General features: G+C 39.0%; 1 protein-coding gene across 2 annotated transcripts; it reads right to left on the bottom strand.

Moving 5' to 3' along the window:
• Positions 1–723: 723 nt before the first annotated feature.
• eif2s1 (eukaryotic translation initiation factor 2 subunit alpha) lies at positions 724–17,343 on the bottom strand. 2 transcript variants are annotated; one of them, XM_003224859.3, is made up of 8 exons: positions 17,202–17,343; positions 11,010–11,251; positions 10,429–10,508; positions 8,114–8,265; positions 6,494–6,600; positions 3,235–3,332; positions 2,718–2,861; positions 724–1,241 (listed from the first exon to the last, which is right to left on the bottom strand). In XM_003224859.3, the coding sequence occupies exons 2-8, from the start codon at positions 11,248–11,250 to the stop codon at positions 1,116–1,118; spliced, it is 948 nt and encodes a 315-aa protein (XP_003224907.1). In that variant the 5' UTR covers position 11,251; positions 17,202–17,343; the 3' UTR covers positions 724–1,115. The 2 variants fall into 2 exon arrangements, with proteins under 2 accessions (XP_003224907.1, XP_062824104.1); XM_062968034.1 differs by lacking the exon at positions 17,202–17,343 and adding an exon at positions 16,797–16,935.
• Between the last annotated feature and the right edge of the window lie 1,436 nt (positions 17,344–18,779).

Genomic DNA, 18,779 nt, shown 5'->3' with positions numbered 1-18,779 from the left:
CAGTATAAACTATTTCGGAAAGCACAGTAATTTCTTTAAAATAATAATGTTAAATAAGATTATACAATGTATAGCTTATTTGACAATGTGCACGTATCACACCTTTATTATCTCTTTCACTATTTTAAAAAATTCAGAGGGGAAAGTCCTTAAGAAATTAATTATACTGAGTATGTATTTTAGCACACTTGCTTCAGTATTTGAAGATCTTGTGAAAAGAGATTTTTCTGTTTGAAAATCTAAAACAGAAGAATAATGCAACAGAAGGGCCATTTTTCCACTAAAGGGGATTATTTACTTTCTGTGGTGGATGTGTTCAGACAATTTAATCCAAACCCCTTTGCTACTTCCAAACAAATCAGATTATAGCTATCTCATACAGAGTATAAGGAAACAAATCTCAGTTTGTTCCAGGCCTTTTCATAGCACAGTAAATTAAAAATGAAATGAAAAGCTTTGAAATGATTGAACTAAATCTATAATATTCAGTGTTTCTACATAAAAGAAAAACATCCAATATTATTTTTATTATTTCATTCTTAAAATCTTAAGCAACTGTGTCCTGTTCTGTCCAAGATTTGTCTTTGCTAGCAGAAGTCACATACACACAACTCAGACATCAGGATACACATTGTCATCTCTAAAATTTAAAGTTATTCCTTCCAATGAACTCTTTGTTATGCTAGTTTTTTTTAGTTTATGTAAAGAGAAAAGAAACCGAGATAAATGTCCAAGAAATTTATTGAATATTTGATAGAGTACAATCTGGGAAGAAATATTGGTTTAATTCTCGAAACCTTACTGACATACATACTGAATACTTTGCCAATCTTTTTAGATATGAAAATATTGAGAACAGCATTTTAGACAATGCCTAGTTTATTGAGGGGGAGGAAAGCAAAAATTCAGTCAAAAGCACCTTTCCTTTAAAGAGATTAAGCAATAATTGCAGCAGATGGTTTCTTCAAAATCTTCAAAATTTGGTCTCATTAAAACTTGAAAATATTTCAAGTATTTTCTTCTGGAGTTTCAATACCAGATGCCCTGTCAATTGAAGGGGTCTTCACTTGTTTGGTGTATGCATAATTGCCAACTATACTTTCATCCTAAGAAGTTTAATCCTCGGTTTTTGCCTCCATCTCCTCAGCATCATCATCTCCATCTACTTCAGCATTTTCACGCTCCAGTCTCTCCAGCTGTCTTGCAAGCTCAGTCTCATCAGTGTCAGTGACCACTTTGGGCTGAAAATCACAAAAAGAGAAATGATACTTCATTCGCTTTCCAGTGTCACCATTTAAGCAGATGTACAGGAATCAAAAATGGTCTTGTACAACCCTCATAGGTCAGCCCATCTAAGCCTACAGCACCTTTTGCAACAGTAGCCAACTGCTGCTACAGAAAGGAGTATTACTGGTTATGTATATTAAGTAGTAGAAATCTCTGCTTAAAAAATAATTTAGAAAACAAACTTTATTTTCTTTGACCTTTTTATCCTGAGGAAAAAACTGTAAACATTTCAAAAAACTGCTGGGAGTTCTCCAATCCACAAAACAAAAGTAGTGTGCATTCTGGGTCTGAATTAAAGTCAGTAATGATTGATTCATAGGTTTTGGATTATTTTTTTTTAACTACAGGACTGATAATACCTATTTTCTGTTGTAACCTAGTGCCAGTCCCTTAACCTAGTGCCACCCATCACCTAATCAATGAACATGATGGCTCAGGCTGTGGGAGGAAAGCTGAGATAAACAGTTAAAATTTCCGAACAGTACGGTATGACCCCTTTACTGACGGATGTGATATCCAGTTTCACTTACCCACCCATCCCCAAAGTGTTTGTGGACATCTCTAAGCCTTCTAGTGTGGTTCTATAGTATTCTTCCAGCCCAAGTATAGCCCAAACCAGCACCAGACGACCTAGAGAGGACACACTAACGCTCCGCCAAATACTATTCTTTGATATACTTGCACCTCAAGTATAGTCAAGGTATAGGGCTTGCTATTAATCACTTTCAGGTATTCACAACAGGTATCTTGGAAAGTATCCCCATGGATATGTGGATTATACTGTATAGAAAACAACACCAAATTACATTTAATTAATTCTTCTGACATGAAATCCAAGCACTGTATCTCAAAGCAAACCAAACAATACATGAAACATTTGGCCTGTGGGAGTTACATTTCTGCTTGATTCTTCCTTGGGGGTGGATTTCCAAGAAACAGTAGTTCTCTTCCTAGGGTAATTTAAAGTTCTAGTTATGACCTATACAGCTTGGGTCCGGAATTAAAGTGTCCGGACTGAAACACTTAAAGTGTATTCTTTTTTAATTCAGAGGATGTCTACTGCCTTTGGTTTTAAATATGGTGCTATTCAGTCAGGTGCTTATTTTCAATGAGCAGCATGATTTAGCCTCTATCTGGATATTTCCACTGCTGATTTTTTTGCCTGTCTTACTTTTCTTATCTCTTCTTCTTTCTTACTCTCACTTCTTTTTATTTTCACCCCACTTGAAACTGTGTCTGCTGGTTGTCCCCAGAAGGCCTAAGTTGCACAAGGCACATTGTCCATCTCTCAGTTTGAAAACAAAACAAAATGTCTATAATCTCTTAGCTGCAATAAGTGTAATGCAGGAACCATAGGTGGTCCTCTGCAGGCACAGTTACACAAGAACAGTATTGGAGCCCCCTTGTTTAGAGGTACATGTAATACTTACCTCCATCTGCACGTTGAAGACACCCCTCTTCTCCTCAATTTTTTCTTTAATGACAGCCATTGCTTGACTGAGGACAGAAAGGCCTTCGGTTCTCTCCAGTGTTGTAGTGGTCATCACATATCGAGGAGGAGCTATCAAATTTATCTACAAGAGTGGCAAAACAACATCAGCCTAATCTTCATAGGTCCAAAGAAAAACAAAATGTTGTATTTGATTAAATCCTAAGACACTGTGTGGAGTATAGAAAATGATACTTGAAAATAAACTTTCAAGGTGTGCGCAAAAGATAACAGCTGTTCTATCCAACTAATTAATAACAATTAAGCAAATACAATACAAATTCAATTGGTCATTTTCAAAGTTTCTTTCCATACCATCCTGGCTTATCTACTCACTCAATGAATGGGATGGACAGGTAAAAAGCACACAAAAAGATATTATGCAACTGTCCGATTTGATTACGACAACTGCTGTTTTAAAAATTTCCAGAACACACAAACTAATGAATGCCACTTACTTTGATAGGCATGTTTTCTGTAGAACAGCTAAGGCCAGCTCTCAGAGCTTCTTTCACTGCATCAATGCCCTCATAGCCATAACAGGCAACTTCAATATCTAGACGGAACAGCATTATAACTTATATTAAAATACATACAAAATATTCTGAAAAAGACTCCAGATATTAAAGTCTCTGTTTTATTCTATTATTGTTCAAACACAGGTCATTCAATCTCACAAGCAGAAGTGGGCAACATCTAACATCTTCTCTAAGTTAGTTCTATTTGGCTGTAGTTCTTCCCTTCAACAAGGTACATGTATATATTAAACCACTGCCCCAAGGGTGCTAGGTTCAGTATCTGCCTAATGGTGCCAAATGGAAAGCAACTTCAGCACTTTCTCAAAAACAGGGGGCACAAACAAAATTCAGGCATTCGTGTTCTTCCTTATAGTTCTTCACATAGTTTGTTTGATGTCTTATGTCCAGGAACATCTTGCAGTATAACAATGAGAGATACACGCTGCTGGGTAGATTTCTAACCTCTGTCACTACTACTACTGGGTTCCTTTCCATGACACCAACCCTGGTCCCTCTATCATTTCCATTTTTTGTTTCCTACATTTTTATTTTCTGAGGACGTGAATCAACCGTCTCTTCTTTCTACCTCTAAGACTGTTTCATATTATGACAAGAGCATCCAATCATTTTCTTGTTAGGTTGGGCATTGGGAACAATGGGCTGACTTTTGGGTTTTTACAAAATCAGGCAATTAACTCAATTATTGTCAACATTTACAGAATGTTAAGAAAAACCGCCCTCTTCTTATGTGGACCTGAAACATTTTGACCTGACAACACAAATTATTTTTCAGTATCTCATACATTTTAATATGCTTAATTTCTATCTAGGGAAAAGTGCCTTAAAAGAAGTTATATAGGGCACGCAGAGAAGAGGGAATTTATAAACAGTCAACAGGTTGAGCATCTTGAATCCTGAAATCTAAAATACAGTACAGTAGAGTCTCACTTATCCAACATAAACGGGCCGGCAGAACGTTGGATAAGCGAATATGTTGGATAATAAGGAGAGATTAAGAAAAAGCCTATTAAACATCAAAATAGGTTATGATTTTACAAATTAAGCAGCAAAACATCATGTTATACAACAAATTTGACAGAAAAAGTAGTTCATTACATTAATGCTATGTTGTAATTACTGTATATACGAATTTAGCACCAAAATATCACAATGCATTGAAAACATTGACTACAAAAATGTGTTGGATAATCCAGAACATTGGATAAGTGAGACTCTACTGTACTTCAAAGTTGTCCATTTGGGTAGCTGAGACAGTGACCTTTTGTGTTCAAAATCATGTTTAGGTTTGGATGCCATCTTCCAAAAATCTCATTATGTACATATATGGAAATATACTGAAATCCAAATTCAAAAAAAAAATCAAATTCCAAACACATCTGGTTCCAATGACGTGAGATAGGGGGTATTCTACTTTTTCTTATAATCTGTATCTGCTTAAAATCTTGTTAATAGCAATTATTTAAACACACATCATTCTTAAAAGACAGTGGCACTTTCTGTTTTGGAAAATTAAGTCTTATCATGGAGATTATAACACATGGCAAATGTCTTACTGACCTGAAAAAAAGGTTTCATTATTAACTGAAAGTCAGATTTTCTCAGCCTCAGAGGAAGGCAAAGATAAACCCTTTCTAGACAATTCTTGTCAACAAAACCCTATGATATGGCTGCCTTATGGCTGATTGAAGAGACAAATGATCTGAAGGCACACCATTGGCTGCAATCCTGAGTCCTCGACTCTGCAGTTCTCGGTACATTGGTTGACTCCAGGAGTCCTCTATGGATGCCAAAATCCATGGATACTCAAGTCTCCTTATATATAATGGCATAAAAAATGTGTCCCTTGTATAAAATGACAAAACCAAGATTTGCTTTTTAGATTTTTCAAAAAATATTTTCAAGCCATGTATGGTTGAATCTATGGATACAGAGGGCTGACTGTTTATGCATGAAGATCCAAACATATAAAGCAGTCCTTTTCCATATTGGTGACTCAGAAAAGTAAAAAAATAAAATAAAAAAGAAATCTTAGAGCCAAGTTCAGATGAAAGAGTAAAGTTTGAGTTTTTTTGTTTTAACCTCACTCTTCTCAACTGTTCCTTAGCACTACTATTTTATAAAGCAGCAGACAATGCAACATACATCTTGGTGATTCATAACACTAGGCAGTATTTGCTGTGGTAACAACTGATCTGATAATTACCCTGAGTACTAACCTATTTCCTACAAAACAAAGTTTTGGGAATTTCCATTATTTCCTTAAAAACAACAATAGTTAAATCCATATTTAGGCTGCTCAAGTAATTCAGAAATACAAGCGCTTAAGGAAAGGAATGCAAAGCTTCATATAATTTTAGATGAAACCAGTCTAGCAGCTTATGTTTCTGGCCTCATTCCGTAATTGTAAAATATAAATACTCTGAGCACTTGTAGAACATCTAAATCAAAACTGGTATTTAACTCAATTAAACGGTGAATCACCTATAGAGAAAAATCATTATTTTACCCATTCAGATATGGTGCAACGTTCTTTTGTAAAACTAATCCTCCACATTCGAAAGTTTTAGAGGTGTGAAATCTCACAAACATGGGAAAAATGCAAATTTAGATATGCTATTTACTTTATGTGAACAAATATGTCTCTAGGCATTTGTAGGTTCTCTGGCATGATTTTATGGTCAACATCTGGGGGAATTGCCTGCAAATGCTTAGAAAGAATGTATACTTTTGGCCCATCCTAGGATATGGGCTGGTATGACCTGATGGATTCTGTGGATTAATATGAAGTTGAACACGGACTGGCTCTGACTTTTGGCTCAATTCTACTGCCCCTGTTGTAATGGTCACATGGTTTTTATTGTTTTAATTTGATTTGGATACCGGCTTTTAATTGTGTTTTATGTTTGGTTTTACTACATTTGTATTATATGTGGCATCTAATTCTGCCTTTGTGTAAGACCGCTCTGGGTCCCCCTGGTGGAGAAGAGAGGTATATAAATAAAATAAAATAAATACTTTTCAGTCATGTGTAAAGCAGCAGCAGTAGTGGCACATAAAACAAACTGCAGTAATCAAACCTAAATGCTTAACCCAGAAATGTGGAGGGACAACTGTATAATGAATGTATTCTAAACCAACAGTCCAATTTCTTCAGCTAGTTTATTTTTGAGGGATTCACCTGCTCGAATTTTGACGGCTTGTGGAGTCAGTCGCCTGTTGATATTGTCAATTAATACACGCTTCTCATCTTCATTCAAATCCAGTCCATCAAGGATTGAGGGATCCCTAAATTTAAAAAGAAGAGTTATAAGTAGCTGCACCAGCATTTAGTAAAGCATGCAATAGGCGAAGAAGAAGCAATGTTAATGTATTATAAACTCCTTGAAGTTAGTGTAGTTATATTCTGTAAAGGGATACTGAAGATGTAACTAGGATAATGAGACGGGGAGGAGGATTGTGCACTGCTCTTTGTATTTACAAATTTTCACTACTGCTGTGTCATCATGTTTTCACCCATGTCAAGCCAGTTTTAGCATCAGCAAAGGTACAAGATACAAACTGTACCTTGGTTAATTGAGATAAATGAAGCTGAGAGAAAATGAATTTCTGCAGAAACAGTCATCAAATTGCTCTCTGATCTCTTCACTATACTTGATAGTGTCACATTTGCAGTGGGGCCCTTATCAGTCACTCTAGGAGCAATATGAATATGAGGCTAATTATTAAACACAAATCTACACTGGAGTAAACTACTCAATACTGAACATTGCATTAATTTCACACAAGTAATCCTTAGATGCCACTGCAATCAAACTACATTCCTATGTTCTAGCCCCACGGCCGAATCTGGCCAATATTTAGTTCTCATTGAGGCATTAAACCTGCATTTTGAGGGCTCAGATATTTGAGTTACAGTAGAGTCTCACTTATCCAACATAAACGGGCCGGCAGAACGTTGGATAAGCGAATATGTTGGATAATAAGGAGAGATTAAGGAGAAGCCTATTAAACATCAAATTAGGTTATGATTTTACAAATTAAGCACCAAAACATCATGTTATACAACAAATTCGGCAGAAAAAGTAGTTCAATACGCAGTAATCCTATGTAGTAATTACTGTATTTACGAATTTAGCACCAAAATATCACGATGTATTGAAAACATTGACAATGCGTTAGATAATCCAGAATGTTGGATAAGCGAATGTTGGATAAGTGGGACTCTACTGTATTATCAAATTGACAAAAAATCTGACCAAGCCTCTCTTGGAGACTCAAAGTGGCTTTAAAAAGCCTGACAGAGAAGGGTTCTTTCCTTGTCTTCCCAACCTATATGCTTTTATATGGAAGAACACGTCATCAGCTTCAATTATCATGAAAGAAGTGAACTTGTTCTTAGGATATTTAAGATAATAATCTCTCTTCCTCTGAAAGCTTATTAAAATATACACACTAATCGCAAGCAGCTTTGTTTTTAACTGGCTTTTGTCAGTGAGGTTCAGAAAAAACAGAAGAGTGAATGGAAAGGGTCTTTCTCTTTAAAGAAGGGACTGAGACCCAGAACCAGGAAATTTTCATCAGCTCCTCTGATAAATTCCTAATACCACCTCCCTTGTGGGACCCTAAATATTTGTTTTTAGTAGGTGAAAGAAAAGGAGCAACTGGTAATAAGTACTGCTTTCTACCTCCCTCTGAGTCTAGGATCTATTGCATCTGGCAATGGTACATGTAGAGAGAAAAAATCACGCCTATTAAAACTTTTGGAGAAGTTATAACAAGGTGATAAAAATGTACTTACGAAACTGCATGTTTGAAGGCATCATATGCACCATATCCAGGCCTTTTGTACTTGTCATCAAATACCCAAGCAGTTCTCTGGAAAAGACTCTCCAGTTGTTCATCCTTTGTGTAATCTAAAACCTCGGCAACATGACGAAGAATGCTGTAAACCTAGGTATAAATGATAATAAGGCTCACAAGAATAGATCTAAGATATTACAAAATACAACACAATGAAGTTCAATGATGGACACAGAAAAGAATAAAGGCTTTCAATCCCATGTATATAACACACATCTAAGGAGCATTTGTTAAATATTCCATACTAGCATATATACCTGGCATTGCTTAGGTGTCATTGAGGACCGCTCATTCAGCTGCAACATTGTGGCTGCCTTTGTGGCTTTTTCTTTCCTTTCTCTATTTCCCTCATATACTTTCTCCATCTCTTCCTTTCCTTCTTACATTGCTTTACCTCATACACCTTCCCCCCTTTTTTCCCTTCCTTCCCTTCCTTCATACTTTATTTTCTTCCTTTCATATCTTTCTTCCTTTTATTTCTCTTCTCCCCTCGTTTTCCTCTCTCCCATTCTTACACGTCACCTAGCAGCAGCCAAACCACATCCCTTTCCTAATGACATCACGGGGGAATTTCACTTAGCAATAGCCAAATGCCAATCCACTTTGTGCCTTTTCTTTCTTAATGACATCACAGAGGGCCATTTCACCTCACCACGGCCAATCTTTCACCTAGCCACTGCCAATCTCCTTTGTTTCTGTTCTTTCCCTTAGCTCAGAGCCCAAAAGGGGTGGGGTTTTTTAGTTCAAACTTCTCAATTATTTTAAGTTGGACAATGAAAGGGTATGTGTGCAAAGTTTGGTTCACACCCATCACACCATGTAGGAGCCTTTGTGATACAAATTAATGTTTTAAAAGGTGCTTTTATGAAGTTTTTAAGATGTTTTTAAATTGTTGATTTTAGCTAGTTATTGTAAGCCGCTCCGAGCCCTAGGGGAGTGGCGGCATATAAGTTTGAATAATAAATAAATAAATATGCCAACCAACATACATACATACTTTTTCTAAGGTAAAGGTAAAGGTTTCCTCTGACCTTAAGTCCAGTTGTGACCAACTCTGGGTGTTGGTGCTCATCTCCATTTCTAAGCCAAAGAGCCAGCGTTGTCCATAGACACCTCCAAGGTCATGTGGCTGGCATGACTGCATGCAGCACCGTTACCTTCCCGCCAGAGCGGTACCTATTGATCTACTCACATTTGCATGTTTTCGAACTGCTAGGCTGGCAGGAGCTGGGGCTAACAGCGGGTGCTCATTGCACTCCCGGGATTTGAACTTGGGACCTTTCGGTCCGCAAGTTCCGCAGCTCAGCGCTTTAACACAGTGTGCCACCAGCGGTGCACACACACACACACACATATACACACAGATGTTGCACAGCATACACTTAAGAATTGGTATCACTTTTTATTCATGTATTTTATTGTACTGTCACAACAGTCTCGAACAGCTTTTGAAAACCTTTCTATGTTGTCTTCATCTGGTCTTGATGTGAAGGATACAATAATGGGGCAGGAGGCCTTAGTCACATGGGGCCACCTTTTCTGGAAACAGCTCTTACAGTTGAGGTAAAATTTGAGTTTTGTTCTTTTGCTCGTACTGTTGCACATACATACCTGCTTGCAACAGATCCAGCCTACTTTTTCATAAATCAATCAAATTATCACAAATCATTTCAACAAATGATTTATCCAGAACTATGTTATTGACATGATACAAAAGGTCATATTTTTCTCCAGGGTTTTTGTTCTCTTCATTTATCATTTATTTTATAAGTTACCCTTTAGGGTGCCCCAGTGATTTATAAAAAACTAAGCTAATTAAGGATCCTGGATAATAAAATGTGATGTTTTCACTGGTTGTCTATTTTATATTTCATCCTCTTGGTTCCTTAATTGGCATAGGTTACTGGAATTTTAAGAAGTATTTTAAGGATCTATCCTAAAAGCCAATAAAGACAAGGATCATGCTTATTTCTCTAATTTTACCGTGTCAAATTCTCTGCAAAGGAAGCCTTGTTAAGAGTACTCATCAAGCTCATACCCGCTATTAAATGAACAGCAGAGTTGCCACAGCCAATGGCAATACTCTTACACATTGAAGCTATTTCCAAGTGCAAACATTTCATTCTACTGCATAAGCTAAATCATGAAACATTTTGCAACCACTTCTAAACACATGAATACATTAACTGAAATTTATTCCCACTTTAAAGTTCTGTAAACAAAAGAGCATAAACAAATAAAATGGAAACTTACAGTTTTTGACTTGGTGAATTTGTCCTCACATTTAATGGCCTCCTCTGGGGAAACTCTTCTTTTTGACAAATCAATATAACCTAATACAAAATGAGCATGATTGGGTTTCAATATAAATCCTTGACTTTGCCTTTTCACTTGTGAAAAATGTTACATCCATCTATTTAGTGCACTAAAAATTATGTGGTTCCAAAAACAAAATGACAAGCCATCCAACTTTTAGAGCCACTTTCTTTTTGCCTTTCAATTCACTGTCTCCATATACAATTATGACACAAAAAATCAACTGAAAAATCATACATACATTTAGGCTTGCCTTCACTTATAGATATTTAGAACTTTACTACTTTGATGCTTAGTGTCCCTCCTTTCCACAATAACTGTTGTGCCTCTTAATACTACTTAAGGAGACTTTTGGAATTGTGTGCAACTGGACACAAGGAATTGAAGCAAGACAAGACAAGAAAATGAGATTTCAGTGGGACTAGCTTGTGTTTATGAAAGGGGTTTTGCTTCAAAGTAAATCTGGATGCAGCCTTTAAAATTCAAAATGGGATTACATATTTCAAAACTCTACTTACCTTTCTCTTTATCCACCCTTATGACAACAACACATTCATTTCTTCCAATTCGGATGAGTTTGTTTATAGAACGGATACGCCTCCTGGACAATTCACTGAGTAAAATCATACCCTCAATATTGTTATATTCCAGAAGGCTAACATAAGCTCCCATTTCTGCAATGGACCGGACGTTGACCATGACCACATCTTCAACTTCTGGAAATTTATGCTGGTAAAATCTACAACTTAGTCCAGGCATCCTGCAATATTGTGAAAAAGAGAGAGAAGCATGTGTTGTTTATAATAAAGACTGAACTAAAGAACAACATAAATTACCGTAAAAACCCATCTATTTAGATTATCAAATGGTGCATTTTGCTTCAACCATTGTGAAAATAAGACATCTCCGTGATTTTGAGCAGCATGTCATAAAAAGCTTAATCATTTTGTGTATTAGGTAACAACAATAATAAACAAATTACTTATTGTTGTGCAAACTAAATGCAAAATGTATTAGCAAACATGTCTGGAGAAATATTTAAAACAGATGTTACTGTAGTTACATATTGGCAGCAGGACAATATGCTGGGAAAAAGGAGAAGGAATAAGACTGCAAACAATTCCCTGAAACCTCCTACTAGAAAACTTGGATAGTCTTATGACAAAAAGTGCAAACTGAGAAATCTTCTGCATTTGTACATGCCTTCAAGCCACTTGGCTGATTTATGGGGACCCCAAAAATCCATACGGTTTTCTGAGGCACAGAATCCTCAGAGGTGGTTTTACCAGGTCTTTCCATTGAAATATAGTTGGCAGTATCCCATTCAAGTACTAGCCGGGGCTGGTCCTGTTTAGATTCCAAGCTCAGATGGGATCTAGCACCTTCAATCGTATTTCCTTCTATAAACTCACCTTAACTAACCAGCCACCTTGGCCTCAGCCCCAAATTTTGCAAAGCCAACAAAACAAAAGACTTGGTGGGGGGCTTGGACTGGATGGCCCTTGTGGTTTCTTCCAACAATATGATTCTATTAAAAGCCCAAAAACGTATCTACTTTGCACAACTGTGGAAAGAATTGCATAATCTGTACATACTTTGATAAGCATTCAAAGCCTGTGAGGCTGGAAATGCTCAGTGGTACTTTGACACTGCACTTTATTTAGTTGTTCCCACCTATCATACCAATCTTTCTCCAGAACATAATACAGATTTTAAACAAAAGGCATTTTATAATTTTTTTAATTTATTACATGCTACAGACCAAAAGTAAATTTTAGATTCTCCTGTTCTTAATGAAAAAAAAATGGATTCATTTCCAGCAGCACAATTTGTAGAGTGCAAATCTGTGCCAGTGTAACTGTGCCAGTGATCTGGAAGACAAAAGCTCCTCCTTCTCAAGATGTGCAAGCGCTCACAGAACACTAGCTAATAATTGATCACAAGGCTAAACCCCGGTGTTGACTGGTTACTCTTGTAAACCCAAGGAGGAAGCAGCAGCCTTTCCTTCAAAACTGCAGACGCTTCTTCTTCCTCTTCTTGAGTTGCAAAAGTGCTATTGGACACAACCTGAATGGGCCTTTTGTGATAAATCAGCTCACAGAAGGCAGAGCTGCACTTGGGAGCTTTCTGGCAAAATGCTGCACAGGTAAGCACTGGATGCCTCTTTTCACAATATTCAATAAAGTACTTCTTATAGGGTAATGGGGGTGAAGGTTACCTCAGCCTAAACCACCAACAGAATTAAGATGTGTGATTTAAATCACTGAGGCCTTTAAAATTAGTGAAATGCTGTATTAATTTTGTCACATTTTTGGAAGCTAATTAAAAAAAAACAGACTACGGACTACCAAAGGGAAACGTACCCAATTCCTTCATAGAACCAACACAAGCAGTGTTTAGAATTATATATCTGTGTGCATACACACACACTTTCAAATATCTTAGGAACTGTACAAAACGTTAAAATTATTTTGAAAAGCAGATTAGCTTGATTTATATTTTGTTTAAAATTCCTAACACACTTTTTCAAAACAAAAAGCCTCCAAAGTAATTTACAAAGTTAATTTTAAACATGCTTCAGGGAAAATGGTGCAGGAAGTTTCTACCTAACAGCAATACTCCATCCTTTTCTCTCTGCTCTAAAATTCTGTATCTTCAATGCAATTTTAATTCCATGATTGTTTGTTCTTGCCTTTAGAAAACGTGTGAGCAGCAGTAGCTGATCCAATACCAAAAGATGGTTATAAGTAATTCCTAAACAAAGGCAGATTATTGTCATGTGACTCAGACAGTTTTATGAAGGTGAGCAACCCCCAGGACTGTCCACCTGTGGAACGTGGGGAGAAACATGGCTAAGGCACATTACAGATACCAAAGCAACTTTAGCTCCTAAATATATAGGAGGGCAACAAGTTATCTCATTGAGGGGAAAAAAACCATGAACTGAAAGCCGGCTGGGCACAGTAAAAACCATTACATAAGTGACTAAATAATCAGTCAACACTTAGGCAAATCCAACTAGTTCAATAGTTATACTTCAGTATAGAGCCAGTGTGGTGCAATGACTTGAGCATTGGACAAATCTGAAGACTAGAGTCCAAATCCATACTTGGTCATGGAAATTCACGAGATCAGTGGTTTGCATCCTTTTTTTCAAACAATGCCCCACCTCAGCATCTCTAAAATCCTGATGCCCCTTGTGACCTATAATTCTTATTATTCAAAAAGTGAGCTCCTTATTTATTCACATGGAGGAAGCCCAAAGGGCCATTAACTTGGTCTAAACAAACTTCCAAAGAACATGGCATATATAAAAGTGACAAAAGAATTGATTTGAGTCATCTGCATGAGGGTAACCTGAGTGTCCAACTTGGTGGCATATATTTGGTGAGAGTATGTGAGAATATCCTGTCACGAGATATTAATTTTCTTGCGGCTGATAATCTTTATATATATACTAGCTTGGGGACCTGGCAGTGACTGAGTTATTAGAAGAAGTCATTGTTTGTTTTGGGATGTTGGGTAATATCGTTTAGCTTTGGGCTCTCTGGATAAGGGTGAACTACAACTCCCAGATCCGAGGTCAATTACACCCAAACAGGCCTGTAAGCAGTCGGCCATGTTGGGTCTCTGTGCCAAGTTTGGTCCAGATCTGACGACAGCTAGGTTCAGTGCTTTCTGGATGCAGGTAAACTACAACTCCCAAAATCAAGTTCCATTCCCACTAAACCCCTGCAGTATGTTGTGTTGGTCATGGGGTTCTCTGTACTAAGTTTGGTCCCAATCCATTGTTGGTGGGGGGGTCACAGTATCAATGAAGGTAGTGCAAGTTCCATCATCCGTGGCAAGTTTTGTCCAGATCCATTGTTGGCTGGGTTAATAGTGCCCTCTGGATGTAGGTCAAGTACAACTCCTGTAAATCATGGTGAATTCTCCCCAAACCTCAGTTGCTGTTCAATTCCTGTTAACTGTGTGCCATAGGAAAGGGTAGGAAAGTGTAAAGGGATGGGTGGGGTCATGCAAATTAAGGAACCTTGGGATGTCCATTCTAGAGGAAAATCAGAACATCTAGGAAGAAATGGTCCCCATATGGTAGCCTTCGCTTAGGTGGGTGGGGAAGTATGGTGTCTGTGCAGGACACTGGCAGATTTTGGGCTACATGTTCATGGTGCTCACTATAACCTGCATGTCAGTGAAGGGAGGGCCATTGGTGTATCCTGCTTGCTCAGTGGGAACTATAGCTGTTTGTAGAGACGGGAAGCTGTCTGTGTAGTGGACACCCCCACCACATACACATTTTTCACTTTTATTATGTGTGTGTGTTATGTGCAAAAATATTAACTTACCTATGAAAGGAATTGTGCTTGGGATTTTTTCACAGACTTCTTGTTACATTCATATGTAGAACAAAATTACGTTTTATATATTTTGTATAGCTCATAATGTTAACAATAATAATAATAATAATAATAATAATAATATAATAACTTTATTTTTATACCCCGCCCCATCTCCCCAGTGGGGACTTGGAGCGGCTTACATGGGGACCGAGCCCGAAACATACATGTTAAAAGAACACTGAGAGGAGTGTGGTGTTTGGGATTAAATCTATGCTCTCTCCACCCTTCTCTAGTAGGGGCTTTTCCTGCTCTTCATTGTCACCAGCTGACCACTATGTACATTCGGATTTTAATTTTTAAAATATGTAGGTCACAATATACATTTATGTAGGTTACAGTGAGTTTTCCAGGCTGTATGGCTATGTTCCAGATGCATTTTCTCTTGGTGTTTCGCCCACATCTATGGTAGGCATCGTTAGAGATTGTGGGGTATATTGGAAAGTTTATATATATCTGTGGAAGGTCCAGGGTGGGAGAAAGAACTCTAGTCTGTTAGAGGCAAGTGTGAATGTTGCAATTAAACACCTCGATTAGCGTTGAAAGGCCTTGCAGCTTCAAAGTCTGGCTGATTCCTGCATGGGTGAATCCCTTGCTGGGAGGTGTTATCTGGCCCTGATTGTTTCATGTCTGGAATTCCCCTGTTTTCAGAGTGTTGATCTTTATTTACTGTTCTGATTTTAGAACTTTTTAATACTGGTAGCTAGATTTTGTTCATTTTCATGCTTATGTACTGTTTATGAGACTCCTATGACCACAAGAAATGCAAAATATCTTCTATTAATAACTCATTATCCAACTGCCCCCTTTAAAAATCAAATTATACCCTGTGGGGCATGTGCATCTCCTTATATGAAACTGCCAGGGCCTGGAGATAGAATCATAGAATAATAGAGCTGGAAGAGACCTCACGGGCTATACAGTCCAACTCCCTGCCAAGAAGCAGGACATTGCATTCAAAGCATGCCTGGCAGACAGCCATCCAACCTCTGCTTAAAAGCCTCCAAAGAAGGAGCCTCCACCACAGTCTGGGGGAGAGAGTTCCACTGCCGAACAGCTCTCACAGTGAGTAAATTCTTCCTAATGTTCATGTGGAAATCTCCTTTCCTGTAGTTTGAAGCCATTGTTCCACGTCCTAGTCTCCAGGGCAGCAGCAAACAAGCTTGCTCCCTCCTCCCTATGACTTCCACTCACATATTTGTACATGGCTATCATGTCTCCTCTCAGCCTTCTCTTCTGCAGGCTAAACATGCCCAGTTCTTTAAGCCTCTCCTCATAGGGTTTGTTCTCCAGACCCTTAATCATTTTAGTCGCCCTCCTCTGTACGCTTTCCAGGTGGTCAACATCTCCCTTCAACTGAGGTGCTCAGAATTGGACACAGTATTCCAGGTGTGGTCTGACCATGGCAGAATAGAGGGATATCGTGACTTCCCTGGATCTAGATGCTATACCCCTATTTATGCAGGGAAAAATCCCATTGGCTTTTTTCGCTGCCGCATCACATTGTAGGCTCATGTTTAACTTGTTGTCCATGAGGACTCCAAGATCTTTTTCTCACATACTATGAACTGGGATTTTTAAAACACTGGTTATATTTAATCCTGTTTTAATGTTTGTATATTTGTATATTTTTAAATTTTTATACTGATGCTTTTTTGTTAAGCTGCTTTGAGTCAGCGGGAGATAAAGTGGGGCATAAACAAATATAATAATGATGATGATGATAATCCTGGTCAAGTCACACTGTCTCAGCATCAAAGGAAGGAAAGCGCAACTCCCTTCTGAATAAACCTTGCCAAGAAAACCCTATGGTAGACTTCCTTTAGGGTCGCCACAAGTAGGAAATGACTTGAAGACACACGAATCACGACAAAAACAGGATCGGGGCCATAACCAAATGAAGCTTACCAGACACAGCAGTGCCTCTCCCTCCCTGCAGCCTGGGAAGACATGTTCATCACCAAAAGCACATTGCAGCAGCACACTGTGGCTTCCTGGACCACCCTCTACAAGCCTTTCCTCAGCTCCTGAGGCACCAAAACACCACTGAAGCAGAGACAATGGGGAGCTTTGTGACATAAAGCCTAGCCTCAGCTAAAGGAGGCAGGCAGGCAGGCAGGCAGAGAGCTGGGAGGAGGCCCTTTTTGTGGGGCCGCCCACAGCAAAGGGAGGCCTGTGGTCCCTACAAATCCAAGCCGAGCCCCGGGGCAGCTCCCTTATTCCTGTTTGAGTGGCTAAGAACCGGCGCAGAGGCTGCTGAGAATGTGGGCCAAGGAAGGAGAAAGCCTCAAGCCTGCCCTCGGCCCCTCTTACCTGTCAGCTTCGCAGGCCCCGCTGGCTGAGGTCTTCGCCGACTGCTCCTATCCGCCTCTCGACTCAGCGTGTACTCCGCCCCGAACTGCGCAGGCGCCACCCCGCCTCTTCCTGTTGGCCCGCCACCGGAAGCACTTGAAAACAGTTGTGCTGATAAATCCATGCCACTCTTGAGTTTGGGAATTGAGATACTTCCTACAATAATGCCCAAACTGATCCTCTGAATGTTTTTTTTGGACATCAACTCCCAAAATGCTCTTTACCAACGATTAGGCATTCTGGGACATGAAGTCCAAAACAAATGGAAGCTCAGAGATTGAGGAGAACAATGGTAGAGAGTGCATCTACACCAGGCATGGGCAAACTTGGACCCTCCAGGTGTTTTGGACTTCAACCTCCGCAATTCCTAAGAACCTCAGGCCCCTTCCTTTCCCCCTCAGCTGCTTAAGGCCTGAGTCTGTTAGGAAATGCGGGAGTTGAAGTCCAAAACACCTAGAAGGCCCAAGTTTGCCCATGCCTGATCTACACTGTAGAATTAGCGCACCTTGGCACCACTTGAAATGCAATGGCCCAATGCTATGGGGTTTGTAGTGTTACAAGCCTTCTCTGCCAAAGGGTGCTGGTGCCTCAACAAACTGCAGAATTCATGGCCGCAAGTGGTGTCAAACTGCACTAATCCTACAGTGTAGATGCAGCCAAAGATGGAATGATAAAGGCAATCTATTCAAGAAATGAGTTGGACTATTTATGGCTGGATCTACACTGCCATTCAGACTGCCAGTTTCTGATCCCAGATGACCTCCTTTGAACTAGATTGTATGAGTCACGAGGGTCCTGGGACCAAGCCCCCTGTGGATACCAAGAACCCATTACATCGCTTTTTAAATAATCCAGTGAACACATCCCCCTTTGTGTTGTTGAAGGCTTTCATGGCCGGAATCGCTGGGTTGTTGTAAGTTTTCCGGGCTGTATGGCCATGTTCCAGAAGCATTCTCCCCTGATGTTTCGCCCACATCTGTGCTGCAAGTCGCTTCTGGTGGGCTTTGATAGGAACTAAAGGATGGTAGTAATTGGTGGCTTTTGACATAGCCATGTATGGGGCTATGCTCAGGATAAAAATTGAAAGGGTGTACTCTCCTAGGCTGAATTGCATAAACTATCGTTTATTCATGATAGTAAGCTCCCACCATCCTATGACAGTGGGAGATGGCCCTGAGGATATCACCCAGGCCTATTTGTGAGTGACAGCATTGTGCAGCAATGCACTAAATCACTCGGACCACCAATACCAAACACACTGCATTGGCCAATAATATGCCAATTGTTCCCAACTATAAGGGCTCAGGAATTTCAATTTAGGCAAAGATTCAACTTCAGAAAGGCCCATATTTATGGCAGGCATCCTCAGAGATTGTGAGGTATATTGGAAACTAAGCAAGGGAGGTTTATATATCTGTGGAAGGTCCAGTGTGGGAAAAATAACTCTTTGTCTGTTGGAGACAAGTGCGAAAGTAGCAATTAATCACCTTGATTAGCATTGAATAGCCTTGTAGCTTCAAGGCCTGGTAGATTCCTGCC

The sequence above is a fragment of the Anolis carolinensis genome, chromosome 1, assembly GCF_035594765.1.
Source record: "Anolis carolinensis isolate JA03-04 chromosome 1, rAnoCar3.1.pri, whole genome shotgun sequence".
NCBI lineage: Eukaryota > Metazoa > Chordata > Lepidosauria > Squamata > Dactyloidae > Anolis > Anolis carolinensis.
Note: the sequence above shows the minus strand (reverse complement) of the source record. Positions and strands in the feature narration are given on the sequence as shown.

Coding starts and splice junctions, on each gene's coding strand:
- eif2s1 (XM_062968034.1), bottom strand. CDS start 16,846: ATGAACATGTCTTCCCAGGCTGCAGGGAGGGAGAGGCACTGCTGTGTC. Junction 8,266..10,428: donor AATTCACCAAGTCAAAAACT/GTAAGTTTCCAT, acceptor ATTTATACCTAG/GTTTACAGCATTCTTCGTCA. Junction 6,601..8,113: donor GCCTTCAAACATGCAGTTTC/GTAAGTACATTT, acceptor TTTTAAATTTAG/GGATCCCTCAATCCTTGATG.